This window comes from Camelus dromedarius, chromosome 19 (genome assembly GCF_036321535.1).
Source record: "Camelus dromedarius isolate mCamDro1 chromosome 19, mCamDro1.pat, whole genome shotgun sequence".
In the NCBI taxonomy this organism is placed as follows: Eukaryota; Metazoa; Chordata; class Mammalia; order Artiodactyla; family Camelidae; genus Camelus; species Camelus dromedarius.
Genome location: NC_087454.1, coordinates 17,668,442 through 17,685,594, shown reverse-complemented (window position 1 = coordinate 17,685,594; position 17,153 = coordinate 17,668,442). Strand labels below are relative to the sequence as shown.

Genomic DNA, 17,153 nt, shown 5'->3' with positions numbered 1-17,153 from the left:
TGTCCCCCAAAATTGTCAAAATTGAAAAGCTCAAAGAATAAGTTTGAGTTAGTCATGGAGGCAAAAATTTTTCAGCTTTGAAGGCTTTGACTCAGAGTGTTTGGTATTTAAGTTAATGGGACCTTTCTGGCCGTTGGTGATTTAGGTCATACTTTATGATGAAAGTATATTCTGCTAATGTAAATATTTATCTTTTAGAAAAAGTCCTGAAACTCTTTGAACTTGAGTGCAGATGATTATGAAAATATGTGCTTGGATACTATACTGAAAATGATTAGGCAAGACAAAGCTAAATTAATCATACTTGCCAACAACTGCCCTGCCTTAGGGAAGGTCATTCCTCTGGTATGCTATCTAAATTGGTTGCAAATGTCTAACCTGAAGATCATCATAAGATGGTTAAAATGCATCTTGTACCTATCAACAGACATCAGTATTTCGAGCAGTTTTTCAGAGAAGAAGTTTATCAATTTTTTCCCTTGAGTTTTTTGTTAATTGATTTGCAACTTCTCTTTCCTCCATGATTTTTGAAAAGATATTGTATACTAGAAGTTTAAAGTGAGGGGGAAGAAAGGAAAAGCCAAAAAGAACTAGGAATGTTTAAAAAAAGTTAAATGGTAAAGTCTAAGAAACTTTGCTGGACATTCTGGATAACCATCAGGGAAAAAAAACTAACATTTCCAAGTACCTGACATGTGCTAGTCATTACATACCCTTCACTGACTGAGGTCAGGAACTGTCTGTCCAGTTGTGTCCATAGTTAGCTCTCAAGTAGGTAGCATAGTGCCTTGCCTGTGGCAAGGTCTTAATAAGTAACTATTGTTAATGTTTAATAAAGAAATTTTATTGAATATAAGAATGATTATATCTAGTTCTCATAACACCATATGAGGTAAAGATTAATATCAAAGAGGTAATTTGTCCAAGATTTTATTTCTACTAAGAGAAGAAGTCACGGTCCTTTCTGACATCAGATGTGTCCATTTGATACCTTCACCTGCTGATGCTGAATACAGCTTGCCTGCAGTGAAGGGAATCAGGTAACTTTGTTGACTCTTCCGGAGTCACCCTTAGAGAGTTCAGAGTTGGATCCCAGAAACATTTTGTGGTCTATCAATACAGGTCAGTGAGAATGAGGGGAAGATGAAAGATGTAGTGAAAGTGGATGGAAATCATGCTAATAATTTCAGAATGCTCATATTCTTTGTGTCTGATGTCATCTTATTTATGAAACAAAAGCAGGAAAAATCTAGAATTCCATAGTCCCTGTCGGGCCAAGAAGAATCGTGTATTCTCCTAGGTCGATGGGAAATGAAGTTTTCGAGTGCCCGGCTAGCTCAGTCGGTAGAGCATGAGACTCTTAATCTCAGGGTCGTGGGTTCGAGCCCCACGTTGGGCGGAGTTGTTTTTTGTTTTTTGTTTTTTTTTTTAACTTTTGGATACTTCTCTCAACTACATTACTGAACCCTCATAATCTCCAAAACAAGACCTCTTCACCGTCGTCAAACAAGAGAAACTTTCAGGCCCAACACTTAAGTATTGAATGATGGCATCTCGGTGAGCTCTGAACTATTCCTACCAGCTCTGTGACTCTTGAAGAATTCCGCCTCATGGCCCCCTGACGGAAATACATTTTTCCTGGTTTGTTAGAGCTTAAGGGTGACTCCAACTCTGGCACGGGCAGAAATCCAGAACTCCAGAACTGGTTGCCAATGTGGTTTTAAGCACAGTCCCAAAGGGCCCAAGTCCTTGAGCCCAAACACAGCTCTGGGCCTTCTCCGAAGCCCACTGAGACGTCCCTCTTTTGTTTCTATCACCTGTCAACTGTCCCCTCTTGCCATGCCATGTGGACGTGGCCCTGAAGAAATTCCCTGCGGTTTTCTCCCTCCTTTTCAAGCCCCTTATGCTTGTTCATTTGTTGTCCTTATCCACAATCAAGGCTTACACACACAGCAAAGGGAGGTGGGAAGAAGCGTTGTGATTGTATTTTAACATAAAATATTTGACAACCATTGGAATAAAGGATCCAGTGTGTTTTGTTTACCACGTTGATTATAATAGATGCTAGGCATCTGTTTAAAGAGTGTACCAAAAGTACGCTCCAGGAACAGAGGGAAATTGTCCATTCTCCATGAAGAAGCAGAACACCTATCTCCTAAATGATAGGGGAATGCGCAACGCTATACAAAGGAGGAAAGCCGAAATAACTTGCACAAAGATTTTCAGCATCCCAACTCTAGTTCGGTATTTGATTTTCCCGTTTAAACCCATTTCTTTGATGTAATGAATGATGAACATTGAATTAAGATGTGACCATCGTCTTATACATTTCATATGATCACAGCCATGGAGTCGAAACTTCTAGAGTAAGTAGCAAAATTTGCCTTTGCAGGAGTTACTTTAGAGCTGATGGAAAACTGAGTAAGAGCCCAAACTGAAAAGCACTTGTCTCTCTTAATTAGAAGAGTTATCAAGTTACTTATTGGAATCGAGTGCGTATACAGTCTACACATTTCTATACGAAACTATAACAGTTTAACAGCGGCTGTATCAGTTTCTGTTGTGAGTTTAATGGTAATAAATATTAAATAGAGAGGATAGGCAACGATGGAAAAAGCTTAGGGCTCGTCCGGGATTTGAACCCGGGACCTCTCGCACCCTAAGCGAGAATCATACCCCTAGACCAACGAGCCACCTGGATGAACAGTTTTTCTCCTCTCTAGAGATACCAAAATTTAGTGAATTTCTCTGCTTAAAAAAAAAAAATTTTTTTTTGCTTCCTTTATAGACATATACAACTGTAAACTACATTTTTCTTTCTCTCTGTCTCTCCTCCCCCTCCTATCTTCTTTCCTATTTTTAAAAACTATGCCAACTTGGCTCTCAGAACTTCCCTGAATTTTCCCCAACCCAGTCCTTCGAAGGACTGTAAAAAGCCTTATTTCTCAAGGGTCGCTGACCCATCCTTTGTAAGAAACAAACGTGACGTTATTATAAATGCAGAAATCTGTAGTCTTTCTGAAATCCGTTGAGTCAAAGTCCCTAGGAGGCGAGGCCTAATAAGTTGCCTAACTCATCTTGGCTTGATCTCAGTACTAGCCGAGGAAAATAGTGAAAAACAGGTGAAAATTCACTCAACAGAATATAAAGCTGTAAAGTCGTGGATAAATAAGGGAAATTAGTTGTACAAGAAACAAGGGGCTACATAAATAGGGTTTTGAAAGTCGGTTTGGTGGGAAATGAGACTGATTTAAGAGGTGTAACATCAAGAAATGGACGGAGCAGAGAGAAAGCTGGCATCGGTCAACCAGGACCAACTGGTTGGTGACAGAGGACAAAGTAGATTATGGAAAAGGGCTTAGTCCTTTCTCACTTGAAATATCAAAGTAACAACGCTTCTCTCAAGATGAGATTTCCTCCCTTCATGTGAGGGATGATCTACCCTAATAGGAATCCTAAACTGAGCAATCGGAGATAAATGAGTACTCCCTTCCCAAAGTTGCCCCGCATCTCATTATGTTTTCAGACTACTTTAAGGGCAGTGTTTGGCCACTAAACGGACTGCTGATAGTTTTTCCTTCTAGTGACTTTAATGACTCCTAAGGTGTCCTGCTGCTTTTCTTCTTCTCTAGGGCAAGTTGTTGAGCAGTCTGACTTATTCAAAGACGGATGCTCTAGACTTCCTTAGAATGGTTTGCCCTTTAAACAAAAAGTTGTTTGTGGAGATACAGCAGGTTTTCTTGTAGGTCAGTCCTAAAACAATTTATTATTTAATCATAAATAATAAATAACATTAATGTTATAAATAAATAATCATAAATAGTAAGACCATTTATTATTAATCACGGGGGTGTAAAATGAACTCTGGCCCGTACGGGGATCGAACCCGCGACCTTGGCGTTATTAGCACCACGCTCTAACCAACTGAGCTAACCGGCCAACTGTTTTAAACAGTGTTTGAAAACTTTAGCAAGAAATTATTCCCGTTCTTGATTCCCACCCCAACTCCATTTCTTTCCGTTTTTCTTTCTTTTCTTTTCTTTTTTGTAATTAGAAACAGTATAGTACATCTGAGCTGCTGGATTCGCCTTCACCAAACAAAGCTTCATTCTTTTTCCAACATTTGTCCTACTTTTCAGTGCCATTAACTCAGCAACAATACCCCCTCCTCCACTTTCTGTGTTTTTAGGCCAAGATTATTTCTGCCTTTAAAGGACCCCCAGATACTTCAGCTATCCGTTCATTTAATTGGTCCTGGGCAAGTTGCCAGGTTGCTTCTCTTAGGCATTGCTTGTTTTTCTTCATTTTCAGTTTCATTCATTTCAGATAAAGATATCCCGAGATACCTCAAAATTATCTAATTTCCCCCTGTACATATATAGTTCTATATACAGTGGCTAAAAGAGGACAGTAGAAAATTAGTTTAGGAGAGGATACATACTATGTATAACAACTCTTGTTTTTAAAACACAATTTGTGATCTTGCAGGCAAAAGGGACTGGAGATGCCGGGGATCGAACCCGGGGCCTCATACATGCGAAGCATGCGCTCTACCACTGAGCTACATCCCCGTCCTGCCATGCGGGTGCTTGTAGCTCTCCCCAATTCTTTGAATCCGGTTGTTTTTGTTTTTGTTTTTGTTTTTGTTTTCCTCTGTAGTTCTAAGAGTCTCAAACGCTTAAACTAAATTTCCTTTTACTTATTCAGCAAAATCTTGAACTGGTTAATGAGGCAGCATTCATCGGTATTCCAAGTGAAGGAGTCTTCCAGTCATCGGACATTTCTCAAGCACTTAGAGTCCGAAGGATGGAACTAACTATCCGGAAATTCGACGAGAAAAAGAGTGGAACTCGTCTTTAAAAACTTCTTTCCTTCTTTCCCCCCCTTTCTTTTCTTTTCTTCTTCTTTCTTTTTCTTTTCTTTCTTTCTTTCTTTTTTTCTTTTTCTTTTTTTTTTTTTCCCTCTCCAAAGGCAGCAGAGACCTAAATCAAATCAAATCGCTCCCTCAGTCCCTTGACCTATACTCAGGTATCCAAAGTGTGGCCGAAATGTGATTAAATTATCCCTTTAAAGCATCAGCATTGGATCCACTTCGTTATGAAAGTGTTTTGTTTGGGCCCAAATGTAGAATACTTGACCTATTCCTCTGCGAACCCTAGGAACTGAAGTCCAAATATTCGGTAGTTTTTGACTGCAGAATTCTATCTACTACAATATATATGTTATATAAAGATATAGTATCTATTTGTATATATATAAAATATAGCGTATATCCAAACTATAGAGAGAACGATAGAATTTGTGGGACATTATAATTAATGTAATATGGTTATATCTCAGCCTTAGACAAGACCTTCATTGTGGCTGAGTTTCTATGCCACGCATTTTCTGAATATCCAGCTCTGAACATGAACCACAGGTGAAATGTCTAAAATGCTTTTTTCGTTCAAGTGTGTGGATAAATTGACTATGATTGCTGTTTTAAGCACTTTTCACTACGAGCCCGGATAGCTCAGTCGGTAGAGCATCAGACTTTTAATCTGAGGGTCCAGGGTTCAAGTCCCTGTTCGGGCGTCTCTGTTTTCCTTCCCTGCTGCATTTTTCCCCCAAAAAACAGTAATGGAAAAGAAGGTAATAATCTCAACTCACAGGCTGATTTAGGCAGATCCCTGAAAAATCAGAGAAGATCATAACCTAGGACTTGTTCAGAAATTAGAAGGGCCTTTTAGGAAGGTGGCTGGAAGCCACAGCACCCAAAACATTTCATCTAAAGTACAGGTAAAAGTTTCACTAACAATGGTTATAAGTTATCAAAGGTCAAACTCTTGAAAAGCAGCAACAGTGCAGAACTGCTTCTTCTTCCCCACACTGGTGTGCTCCTCTCTAAGCTCAGCTCTGGGGATGCCCAGGTAAACTGTACAGAGGAGGTGATGCCCAAACTCAGAACTCATGGCCTAGGAGCACTGCTTTCCCAACTATTTTGGCCATGACCAATTTGTAGTTTAGTTTACATCTTTACCCATACACATACATGTAAGTAAGAACAAAAGTTCACTAAATTACCACTTACCATAAGCACTGCATTCTATTTCAGATTCTATGTTATTCTTAGAACTGCTGGGTGCTACCCACCCTTAAATTCATTTTATACCTCCCTCACTGAGAAACATGGGCTGTAGGGTAATCGCAAAGATGAAATGACATACAGTCCAGAGCAATGGGTCCTGTGCTGAGTAAACTGCCTGCTTTGCCTCTTCCTCTAAATCCAAGTCCCCTCTCCTAGAGTGACCTAAAGCCTCAAGCCACCTGAACACACAGGCACCAACAACATCTCTGCCCTGCTGGGAACCACCAAAGAAACAGAACTTGGTAGTTCTTGCTTGAGAGTTCATTTGGTAATTTCCCAAAACAGAAATTTCATCCTACTGGACTCAGGAGATAACAGACAAATTAAGCTTTACTTTGCTATTAAAAATTGTGAAACAAGTTACAAAACCTCTAGAGAACAACAGCAACAACAACAAAAAAAAACCCCAACAACTCTCCTGGTCAGTTGCCTTGTCAGCACTGTAGGTAGCACATCAGCCTCATAATGTGAGAACCTGGAGGTCAGTCCTCAGAGACAGTGTAGCATTTTGCAGGAAGAAAAAAACTGCAGAGGAAGTAACACAATGTGATCATTATTATTATTGCTATTAGAGTCAGACAGGAAATATCTGCTTTAAGCACTTGCCACCTCTTAACTTTGGTCAAGCCACGTAACTATAGATGAAAGCTTTTCCTGTCTGTAAGGAAGCCCACTTGGGTTGTGAATCCACAGTTTTGTTTTGTTTTGTTTTGTTTTATGATGCGTCAATGAAAATAATCAATAAACATTCTATAATGTGAATAGAAAACAGTTTTGAGTCAAACTGAGGACTATAACCCAGAAGATAGCCTCTCAGATAACTCTCAGGAACTGCTCTGGAGAAGCATGGTTTTCAGCACAGCTTTATGTCTTGTCAGAATAAAGAACATCAAACAAGTCAGGGAGACACTCCTTCAAATTTAAAAAAAAAAAAGAAAAAAAAAAAAAAGATCAGCACGTACACAGCTAGTCAATCTGGCTTTGGCACCTGGGAAGGGAGTCTTATCCTTGAAGGAGTGCCAGCATTGGTGTCCCAGGAAGGGAGACATTTAATCTTTATTTTTAACATGAACATTCTTTACTCCTAGTCAATGTACCCTTGTCTTTAATAATTAAGGCAGATGTTCAATATATGTTTGATAGGCCACAAACAGGCTGTACTAGTTAGCATAAAATTCAAGTTAACTCATGTACAAGCCAGAATGACTTTCTCATACCTCAATATGTGAAAATTTCTTTTATCAGATGTTCAGAGCTTTTTCAAAAGAAAAGAAACTTTCTCTAATTAAACATGACAGGGCCACTGTCCCTCACAACCTTTTAAAAGTAAGTGATGAAAAGGGAGTCATAAAATTGAATATTAGTTTCAAAATGATTCCCACCTGGTCTGAGAGAGGGTTCAATCCCCAGCACCTCTAATAAAAATAAATAAATAAATAAACCGAATTACCTCCCCCCAAAATAAAATAAAAACATAATAACAAAAATAAGCTACAAGGATATATCGTACAGCACAGGGCATATAGCTGGAACTTTATAATAACTATAAATGGAGTATAATCTTTAAAAATTGTGAATCACTATGTTGTACATCCAAGATTTATGCAATAAGTAATTTAAAAAAAATTACTAATATTTGCATGTACAAGGGGACTTTCAATTTGCCAGGCACTGTGTTAAGCACTCTTGCAGGGTTCTTTAACTTGGGGACCACTGAACTTGGATGGGAAAAAAAAAATTTACAACTTCAAAATCTTTAACTTCTAACTGAAATTTAGCGTGAATGTAGGTGACAAATTACAGTCAGAAGGTAAGTACCTGTGGCATTGTCACTAAGAAAAATCACAGACATTTTCTTATCCCATACTTCAGATATGAAATTCATTACAAATATCTCAAATTTAATTATTTCGAAGTTGCAATAATCACAAAACGAGTCTTAATGTTTGATATTTAATATATTAATGAAGAAACACACATATTACTATCTCGCAGATTATTTTGTCTGATCATTGTTTTGTAATATCATTGGCTATCTTTGTTATCCTATGTATTTTTATATGCTTTTAAAAATATAATTCGAGAAGGGCTCCATGGGCTTCATTAGGAGGCCACAGGGCTCCCAGGCACCTAAAAGGTTAAGAAGTCCGGCACCCCTGTGACCCTCTCCCCGCAGGCAATCCCCTTGGCCTTGACTTCACCGAGGGGAACTTGGGGGTTGGTCCAGGACTATAAGCCCAAGCAAGGTCTGCGAGGGGGGTCTCAGGAGCGATACAGGAAAAGAACTTCACGGTCCCAGCCTCCCTTACCCGCCTGGGGAATTGGGACGCCCTCCAGTCCGCAACCGCGAGAAGCAACACGAAGCAGCGCGACCTCCGGGTGGCCCAGAAGGGATCGGAAACGCGTCCTGGGCGCCCGGGTGGCCGCAGGGGCGGGGCGTCAGGTTGCACGTCTGATCGCGTCCGCGGGCAGTTCAAGGACGGCATTTGGAGGTCATCTTTATGACCCTGGGCGGAAGGAGTGGCAGGGTGATGGAAAAGAACAATGTACCTTTTACAAGGATCTCTGTGACCACTGTTGAGAATAGTACCAAGAAGCAGAGAATAGTCAAGGGCAGATACAGGAAAATAAGTTTTCCTCCCTCTTTTTTCCAAGTCTTCCAGGATCAGTGCCTCAGTTTTGAGGGTCAGAAAATTGACTATTGAAAACTCTGGATCACGCAGGCTGTTTCATGAATTTACAGATAGGAATGTAAATGCCAAATGGATCAGAAGAGTGGGCAAGAGAGCTTTAAAGACTAATTTATCATTTTCTCACTTGTTCTCCACTTAAGAAATTTTTGAGAAGTTAACATCTGTACAGAAACAATATCCCTTTTAGCTTAATGTTGCTAGAAATATACTAAAATTCTAAATTCCACATGACCACTTTCCCCCTGGACTTTACTGTCTTTGCATTACTAATCTTCTTCATTGGAAATTACAACTGTTTAGCTTGAAGAATATTATTACTTACTTTTGATTGTTTCCTAATGGTATCTTGGGAAATTCCTTAATCTACTCAGAAATGCCAAATTATTTTTTTGGATGGATTACTTTTGAGGTTATACCAGTGATTTTTCAACAATGAGATTTCTTGGCCCTGGAGTTATAGAGCAGGGTCTTAATCTGGATTTTACTCACCATATGATCTCAGGGAAAATTATTTAATCTGTTTCACTAAATGTAAAAATGGGGATAGTAATAATGATTCAACTCATAGGGTCGTGGAAATAAAATCATACATCTAAATCAGTGGGCAGACAGTGAGAAATAACTTATTATTGTCAAAAACCTAATGTAATTTGGTTATGCATTTAAATTTTTTTGATTCAACAGATACTTTATGGAACATTTACAGACCGTATTATCTTAACGTTTTTGCAAATGTTATTACTCTTACTAGAAGACTTTTAACCACTCCTTGGTCAACTTCTATGCTTTCATTTTCTTGCTTAGGTGTCAAAATGATGCAAGAAAACACGGTGGGTTTTGAGAGGATGGTCGTGTCCCAGGTCTCCATTGAGTGAGGGTCCTTGGCTTTGGGTGAGAAAGAATTCAAGGGCAAGCCATAGCTGTGTAAAAGTGGATTCATTTCGAAAGATGCACACTCCATAGACAGTGCAGACTGTCTAGGAAGGTGAGGGAGCAAGAGGGGTGTTGAGGTGGGGTGTTGATAGTTTTTATATACTAACAAGTGAGAGGATTATTCCAACTACTTTGGGGAAGGGGCAGGGATTCCCAGGAATTGGGCCATCACCCTCTCTTTGACCTTTTATGGTCAGCCTTGGAAGTGTCATGGCGCCTGCGGGTGTGTCCTTCACCGTGCTAATACACTACAGTGTGTATATAGAAGCTCAAGGTCCAATGGAGGTTGACTCTCCCACCATCTTGGGCCTCGAGGTCTACTGGGAGTTGAATCTTCAGCTATCTTGGTGCTAACTGGTTGTGTCATTCCTTTAATAGCTGTGTCCTGTTCCCTTCCTTCTTGTCTCAAAAATGCCTCAGAAAGTTCTTCCTAATACCCCTTCATGCTCTGGCAACAGGGCCAGGGCCTCCTGCAGTATTATCACACCACCACCAAGCACACAGTGGTGACTATCTTGCATTTGACTTTGGACACACTGGACAACAGGGAATGCTTATCTTTGAATGTTCAGTTGTTTGGCAAAGAGAAAGCACAGACAAACGTTTGTAGTTCACCAAATAAAATGGGTAGAACTAGTTGAGCAGAGGAAGGACAGTAATACAGCATGATAAAATAGAATTTCCAGCAATTCAGTTGTGATGGCCATCTAACAGGTCTTCCTCCTTCAACTTTTCCCTCCCTTACAGCCTGTTGCCCATGCATCAGCCGTATACACACACACACTCCCCAACAACTTAGATTGTGTGGTTTCTCTATTCAAAACTCTAATGGCATCCCATCATTTTCAGAGAAAAATGACAGCGTAAAGAGTTCCATTTTCTGGTCCCTGGCTATCTCTGTAATCATATTGACTATCACTCTTACCCATCCTCACTCCAATTCAGACATTTCTGCCCCCTTGTTCTTCCTCAGCATGCCAAACACATTTCATCTCATCTCCACATTTGCTGTTCACTCTGCTGGAATACTTTCCCCTCATAGTCATATCTCTTTTTCCTACATTAAGTGCTCTGCTCAAATGTCGTATCATCAGAGAGGACTTCTCTAACCGCCCAGCTAAATAGCACCCACTTACAATTGTTTATTTAAAGCACCTTGTCACATAAAATTTGTGCATTTTCTACACCCCGCCCCTCACTAGAATATAAGCTTGATGAAAGCAGAGACTTTTTGTTCACTGCTGTACCCCTAGCACTTGGACAATGCCTCGAACTAGAAAAAGGAAAAGAAGGTATAATGATTGTGAAGAAAGAAAATTGTTTGCATGTATAGAATCTATAGTCATCTACTTAGAAAGTCCAAAAGAAGACACAGACATATTATAAGAATTAGTAAATGTTTAGCAAGGTTGCTGGGTATAATACTCAAATTTAGCTGAAAAAAGTAAATGTAGTAACTAAAAATATACCATGTAAAGTAGCATCGAAAAGTGGACAGTCCCTAGAAAAGATTAACCAAAGAAAACATTTATGGAGAAAATTATAAAACTTTATTGAAAGACATTTAAAAAGCCTACACAGAGTTACACCATGTTCATGGATTGGAAGACTCAATATTGTAATTAATGTATAAATTCAATACAAATCCAATAAAAATTCCCACTTTCGTTTTGTTTTGTTTTGTTTGTTTGTTTGATTTGGAACCTGTCAATCTAATTTTAGAAGTTGTATGGAAAAGCAATTGGCTAAGAATAGCCAAGATACTCCAAGGGAGAAAAGTTTGGTAGTGATGTTGAAGGTTGGGGGGGGGGATTTATCCTGAGTTACCAAGACCTTTTTCTAAAGTTGTAGTACTCAGGATTGTATAGTATTGTCACAAGGTTAAGACAAACTGACCAGTGAGACAGAAAAGAAGCCATCGACAGATGCCCCCTTCCCCAACCCCACACTACAGAAACTTGATTTATGAAACAGCCAGTGTTACAGATCAGTGGGGAGAGGATGATCTGTTCAGAAAATGGTACTGGGACAACCACTTACTATATGGAAAACACATTATACTGAATTACCATCTCATATTTTCACAAAAATCAGTTCAGGGAAGACTAAAGACAAATGTGAAAAGCAAAACTCTAACACTTTTACAAGGCAGTGAAGAATATCTTTATGACTTTGGGTAGGAAATGATCTCCTCCTCTACCATGAAGCCAAATTGTATCCAGCTTTATAAGATACTTTTCAAAAATAGTTACTTCCAGCAGGACATGGGTGACAATCCATAACCTTTTACAACTTTCAAACTCCTCTGCCCCCAAAGTCAACAAAGTCTGTTGCTGCATTGATCAGGAAGAGTTTTCAGGAAGGGTAAATATTTCACATGAGGCGTTAAAGAGCTTTTCACTTATCTTAGCCAGAAGGCCGAGAAGCGATTATAAGAGGTTTTTCACAGGTCAACTCTGACATGGAGGAAAGGAACTAAAAACTCCAGGATTATTAATAGATGATCCACAAACTACAAACAGGAATCCCGGCTCTTTTGAGCAACACCATCTTGATGTCACCACCAGAAAGCCTGAGTTTTGATACCTGACACAGTTGATTCTAGGGGGGCCAAGGCCGCATCATGAGTCTTGGTTTCAGGAAGTCAAGTATATGCTGATGGCATCAGGAATGGAGAAGACATGAAGTTTTGCTTCCCCTCGCTTGTAAGGCTTCTGAGCCATAGTGGCTGCCATGTGTGACTGTCAAAGAATCTCTCCTGGGAACCAAGAATAATCTTCCAATACAAGGATAGAAAATTCTATTTCCCCTCACTCAATCCAGCTTCTGAGACATTCTACTAGTGGTTACTCGCCCTTTCCATGAAAGATGACAACAAAGTGTCTTGTGTGCTAACAACATAACTTAAAAAAAAAAAAACTCTACATTTTTATAAAATTTGATTTAAAAAAAAATAGTATTTCAAACAGTAGAGTCGCTAGAAGTACAGAGCTATCAAAAAAGTATACCCTTCACTTGGCGTCCCCGGCGCCTTCTGCTTTCTGTGACTGGACTGTGGAGGCATCTCGGTTTTTGGCAGGGTTGTTACCATCCTTGCCACCTTCTGCTTTCCCTTTTTTCCCTTTGGGAGGCTTCTCTCCCTTCTTTGCAGGGGCCTTTTTTGGCCTGGGCTCTGGTTTTGGAGGGGCAGGTTTAGCAGACAACCGTGCCGATCTCCTCTGTGGCTCATCCTTCACCTTCGCTTTGTCACCTTTAGCATCTCCTTTTGCCTTTCTCTTGGGCATGGTGGCCGCAGTGTTTAGTAGATGGCTTTGCCGGCCCAAGGGATTCTTTTGTCTTCCTCGCTGTTCCTAGAAAGATTTCTTTAACAAGACACAAAAAGTGTAAACCATGAAGGAAAAGGCTGACAAATTCAATTACATTAAAATTCAAACTTGACTGTAATAAAATTAGTAATTTGTGTATCGCAAAAAGATAGCATAAAAAGGTAAAAAGATAAGTTCCAAGCAGGGGAAAGTTAGTCATAATACAAATACATGACAAAGGATCAGAGTCCAGAATGTATAAAGAATCCCTACAAATCCATGAGAAAAGGACAAAATGAAAATTTTAAAGCAATGGGCAAAAGTGTTAACAAGTATTTATTAGAAAAAGCATGAATCAATAATCAAAAAAAAAGTCAACTTTATTAATATGGGAAATGAGTATGAAAACCACAGAATATAACATTTCACATCCATCAAATTGGTGAAAACTAAGTTGTCTGACAATACCAAGGGCTCAGCAGATGTGGAACAATTAAAACATATACGACTAGGGTGTGTGTTTATGTGGGCGTAAATTAGTGTGTGACATTATCTAAAGCATTTTTACTTCTAGGTGTTTACCTAGAGGAATTCTTGAAGGTGTGCACAGGAGACCCCTACAAGAATGTTTGTAGCAACCCTGTAATTTCAAAACCCTGGAAACCACCCAAAATTCTTTAACTATTTAAGAACGTATAAACACATTTTGGTAAAGTCTACGCAAAGGAATACTAGTTAGCAACAGAAATGAATAGATTACAGCTACATGCAAAAATATGGACTAATCTCAAGAACATAATCTTGAGCAAAAAAAAGCAAGCTGCAAAATATGTACAGTAGGGATCCATTTCTACGTGTAAAATTAAATGACTCGTTTAGGCTATACGTATGTAGTAAAACTAAAAAAAGCAAGGGATAAATATAAAAATCAGAACAACAGTCACCTCAGAGGGAAAGAGCCGGTGGTTGGAGAGGGGATGGGAGATGGTCCAGAGAGAAAGGGAAGGGGGTTTCCTCCCCAAACTGGGGGGTGGGGATGGGTGGGGCAGACACATGGATAATACTCCATCATTCTCTGTATTTTGCAGAGTAATTCTATGGGTCTGCTCAAGAATAAAAACCACTGGGTAGCCCAGAGCACAGATTCACAGCCACAAAGAATAGAAAGTAATCTATTTTGAATTTGGGTAGTTAGGACGCTGGCCCATTCACAAATACTGTGGGACTTTTTAAAACTTGAGGCCAAAACTAGCCACTACACCTTCTGCCCTACTCTTGAAAATGTTTCCTGGGGAATTCTGTAACCCGGTGGCCTGCCCTACTCCACAATGCTTTATTTTAAGGAAAAAAAAATTATCTTTTCTCTCAGTTACTCCAGTTTTGTTTTGTGTTTTTGCTGGACATCATTGTCTAGATATAGTGGGCAAACATGACCTTTGAGCAAACTTAGATTTTTATGTTCCTTGGCTAAAAAAGGCAACCACCCGTAAACAGTGCTAAAATATTAATTAATTTATTTGTTCCCCATTTTTTTCATGATGACTAGATTTCTGGAAATTTTGCAGTTTTTCTTCCTTCTTGTGGAACAGAGGGAGAAATGAGACTTAGTATAAAGAAGAGGGAAGAACCAAAGTAGGATTGTGCCTTGAATCAGTCACTATTTCCCTTGGTACATTGTAGGGAACTTTGGGAACAGAGGTTACAATTGAGAGGAGAAACAGTTCTAGTCTGAGGTTGAAAAGCAATTCACTGAAAAGCTAATATGAAAGTAGCAGGACCCTTCTCTTCCCTTACCATGCTCTCTCCTTGCCTCTAAATATCCTAAATTACTGGGGGGACCAAAAAGTCCCTGTTGCCGCAGAGACATCCTGCAGTTCTCCTGACCCAGCTAGACCCCACCTGCTTGCTCCCGAGGACATCCTTCCCTAGACATTACATGAATTTATGCCTAATTTACTCTCTCTCAAATGCACCGCTAAAGAAATGTTTGGGCAATTCTTAGAGAACAAAAGTTTTTTTTTTTTGAAATCCAAAATCAAACATAATAAAGAAAAAAAAATATTTAAAGAAAATAATTGAGAAGTATGCCAGAGATTGCATAAGTCAACTTTGGGGATGGTGATGGTGTGCGACAAAGGCAAAGACGGCTGTTCTTACAGTGAAGAAGCCAATATTGAGAGACAGTTTGTGGCATAAAAAAAATCACTTCGTCTAATACTAGGTTGACTTGGTTTGCACCTGTTGCCCTAGTATAATCATTAATAATGCTCCCTTTCACTCTCAGAAGTGTGCCAACTTGGACAATAAATGACGAGATCACCCTAAATATTCTGCATATATTCTTAGAGGTCTTTTTATTACTAGAGAATGAGACAGGAAACCAAAGGGTGAGCTTTTGTTCTAGGACACACCTCCTTAAACAATGGATGGCATACTACAAATCTACACCATTCTCCTTACATCTCACTCCAAAATAGTGTTTCTTAGCCCGCGTCCTGTTGTGGGAATGCTTACTGTCTGTTTCCTAGGTTCAGTCTTCCAAGTTGAATCCGCTGAAGGCCATCCCAAAGGCAGAGGGACCATGATCACATGTCAAATGCCAAAATACAGCAGGTGGCAATAAAGATAAATTCAAGGAAAACAGGACACTAGCTGGATTTTGTATCTCAGCTTATGCATATGGATTACTTCCCTGAAACTCACATTTAGGAAGCTTATCAGGAGACCAGGAGGCTGACCTTACAAATATAGGAGACAGATACACAAATAAAAGGAGTAAAAGGTCGTATCATTTTCATGAATGACAAAGAGGCTGGGGAGGGAGAGGGTCTCACCACAGAGTGGTGCTAATTTAAAAGAAATTATCTGAGATGGAGTACAGGGAATTTTTTTAGGGCAATGAAACTATTCTGTAAGCTATAAACTGTAATGGTGGATACCGCCTCAAGGCAATATTCAGAATCCACAGTTGGTCCATTCCTTAACTTTGGGATCTATTCTTCTTTTTGATGGGGAGAGCAGAGGCCAAAGTGGAGGAAGACTCAGCCCTTCGGTGTTCCCTCAGAAGGGGGTTCTCGAAGACGAGGCCTCGTAAGCTGGGGAGGGGAGGGAAGAGCCCAGGCCAGGGCAGCCCAACCCACCGCCACGACCTCTTCCAAGCCACAGCCCTGAGGACCCAGTGCTTCCAAATACCCTCCTCGCCTTTCTTTTTTTCTGTCCTAGATTCTCCGTGGGGAATCTGCAGCCTAGAAGGGCATTTGATCTCTGTGACCCCCAACTCCCGGATTCCGCCTTTCGCAGATATTCGCACTCGAAACCCAGGAGAGCTACGCAGCTATTCTGGAGAGTGGAAGGCAAGGCCTTCGGGGGCCGAGGTCACCTAATCACGACGAGGGCCAGATTGCAGGAGGGTTGCAAGTCTATGGAGGGTGGCGGGACGACCCCCATTTTCCGGAGACGCACGCCTAGGCCTCCCAGGTACTCACCGGAGTCTCACGGCCGTGCGAGAGGCACGGGGCTCCCAGCTCTGGGCCTGCAGCGCAGGTGCCCTCGGCTGGGACAGGGCCGGCGCGGACTGCGAGATAGTGAGACGACCGGAGCCCGGCACTGCGGGGAACAGGAAGGCAAACCAAGGCGAGGATGCGCTTCCGGGGCTGCGGGCGTCGGGCCGCCCCGCGTCGGAGCCGGGGACAGTCGGGTTCTCCCCTCGCGATACGTGCGTCAGCCTCCGAGGCCATCGGACCCACCTTGAGCAGCGTCGCCTCAGCACCACCGACAGGGGAAAACGAGACAAGAAAAGGGGAACGTATTTAATGAAGGCGTGAAAAAATTTTCAAATAAATATAATTTCAAGGAACTGCATTAGTGAGGGAAAAAGGGAAAGTTGTTTCCGCCCGGTTTCGAACCGGGGACCTTTCGCGTGTGAGGCGAATGTGATAACCACTACACTACGGAAACCCGATGAGAGTACGTTGCCTCGGCGGAACAATTCTCTCTACAGAACACGCCCCTTCTCAGCCATTCTTCCCTCAAATGCTGCCGCGACTGGCGCAATGCCTGCAAACACGCGTGGTTAATACACCCGTGCTACTGTGT

At 40.7% G+C, this 17,153-nt stretch overlaps 1 protein-coding gene and 6 non-coding genes across 7 annotated transcripts; 2 read left to right on the top strand and 5 right to left on the bottom strand.

Annotated features, from left to right (window-relative positions):
* The first annotated feature begins 1,326 nt into the window (after positions 1-1,326).
* TRNAK-CUU (transfer RNA lysine (anticodon CUU)) lies at positions 1,327-1,399 on the top strand. Its single transcript has one exon. It is a non-coding gene; the product is annotated as a tRNA-Lys (tRNA).
* A 1,222-nt stretch (positions 1,400-2,621) lies between these two features.
* On the bottom strand, positions 2,622-2,693 carry TRNAP-AGG (transfer RNA proline (anticodon AGG)). Its single transcript has one exon. It is a non-coding gene; the product is annotated as a tRNA-Pro (tRNA).
* A 1,172-nt stretch (positions 2,694-3,865) lies between these two features.
* On the bottom strand, positions 3,866-3,939 carry TRNAI-AAU (transfer RNA isoleucine (anticodon AAU)). Its single transcript has one exon. It is a non-coding gene; the product is annotated as a tRNA-Ile (tRNA).
* A 560-nt stretch (positions 3,940-4,499) lies between these two features.
* On the bottom strand, positions 4,500-4,571 carry TRNAA-CGC (transfer RNA alanine (anticodon CGC)). The gene has a single exon. It is a non-coding gene; the product is annotated as a tRNA-Ala (tRNA).
* A 930-nt stretch (positions 4,572-5,501) lies between these two features.
* Positions 5,502-5,574, top strand: TRNAK-UUU (transfer RNA lysine (anticodon UUU)). The gene has a single exon. It is a non-coding gene; the product is annotated as a tRNA-Lys (tRNA).
* Positions 5,575-11,280: 5,706 nt separating this feature from the next.
* HMGN4 (high mobility group nucleosomal binding domain 4) lies at positions 11,281-16,701 on the bottom strand. Its single transcript, XM_031435506.2, has 2 exons — positions 16,544-16,701; positions 11,281-13,115 (listed from the first exon to the last, which is right to left on the bottom strand). The coding sequence occupies exon 2, from the start codon at positions 13,035-13,037 to the stop codon at positions 12,765-12,767; it is 273 nt and encodes a 90-aa protein (XP_031291366.1). The 5' UTR covers positions 13,038-13,115; positions 16,544-16,701; the 3' UTR covers positions 11,281-12,764.
* Positions 16,702-16,942: 241 nt separating this feature from the next.
* Positions 16,943-17,015, bottom strand: TRNAV-CAC (transfer RNA valine (anticodon CAC)). The gene has a single exon. It is a non-coding gene; the product is annotated as a tRNA-Val (tRNA).
* Between the last annotated feature and the right edge of the window lie 138 nt (positions 17,016-17,153).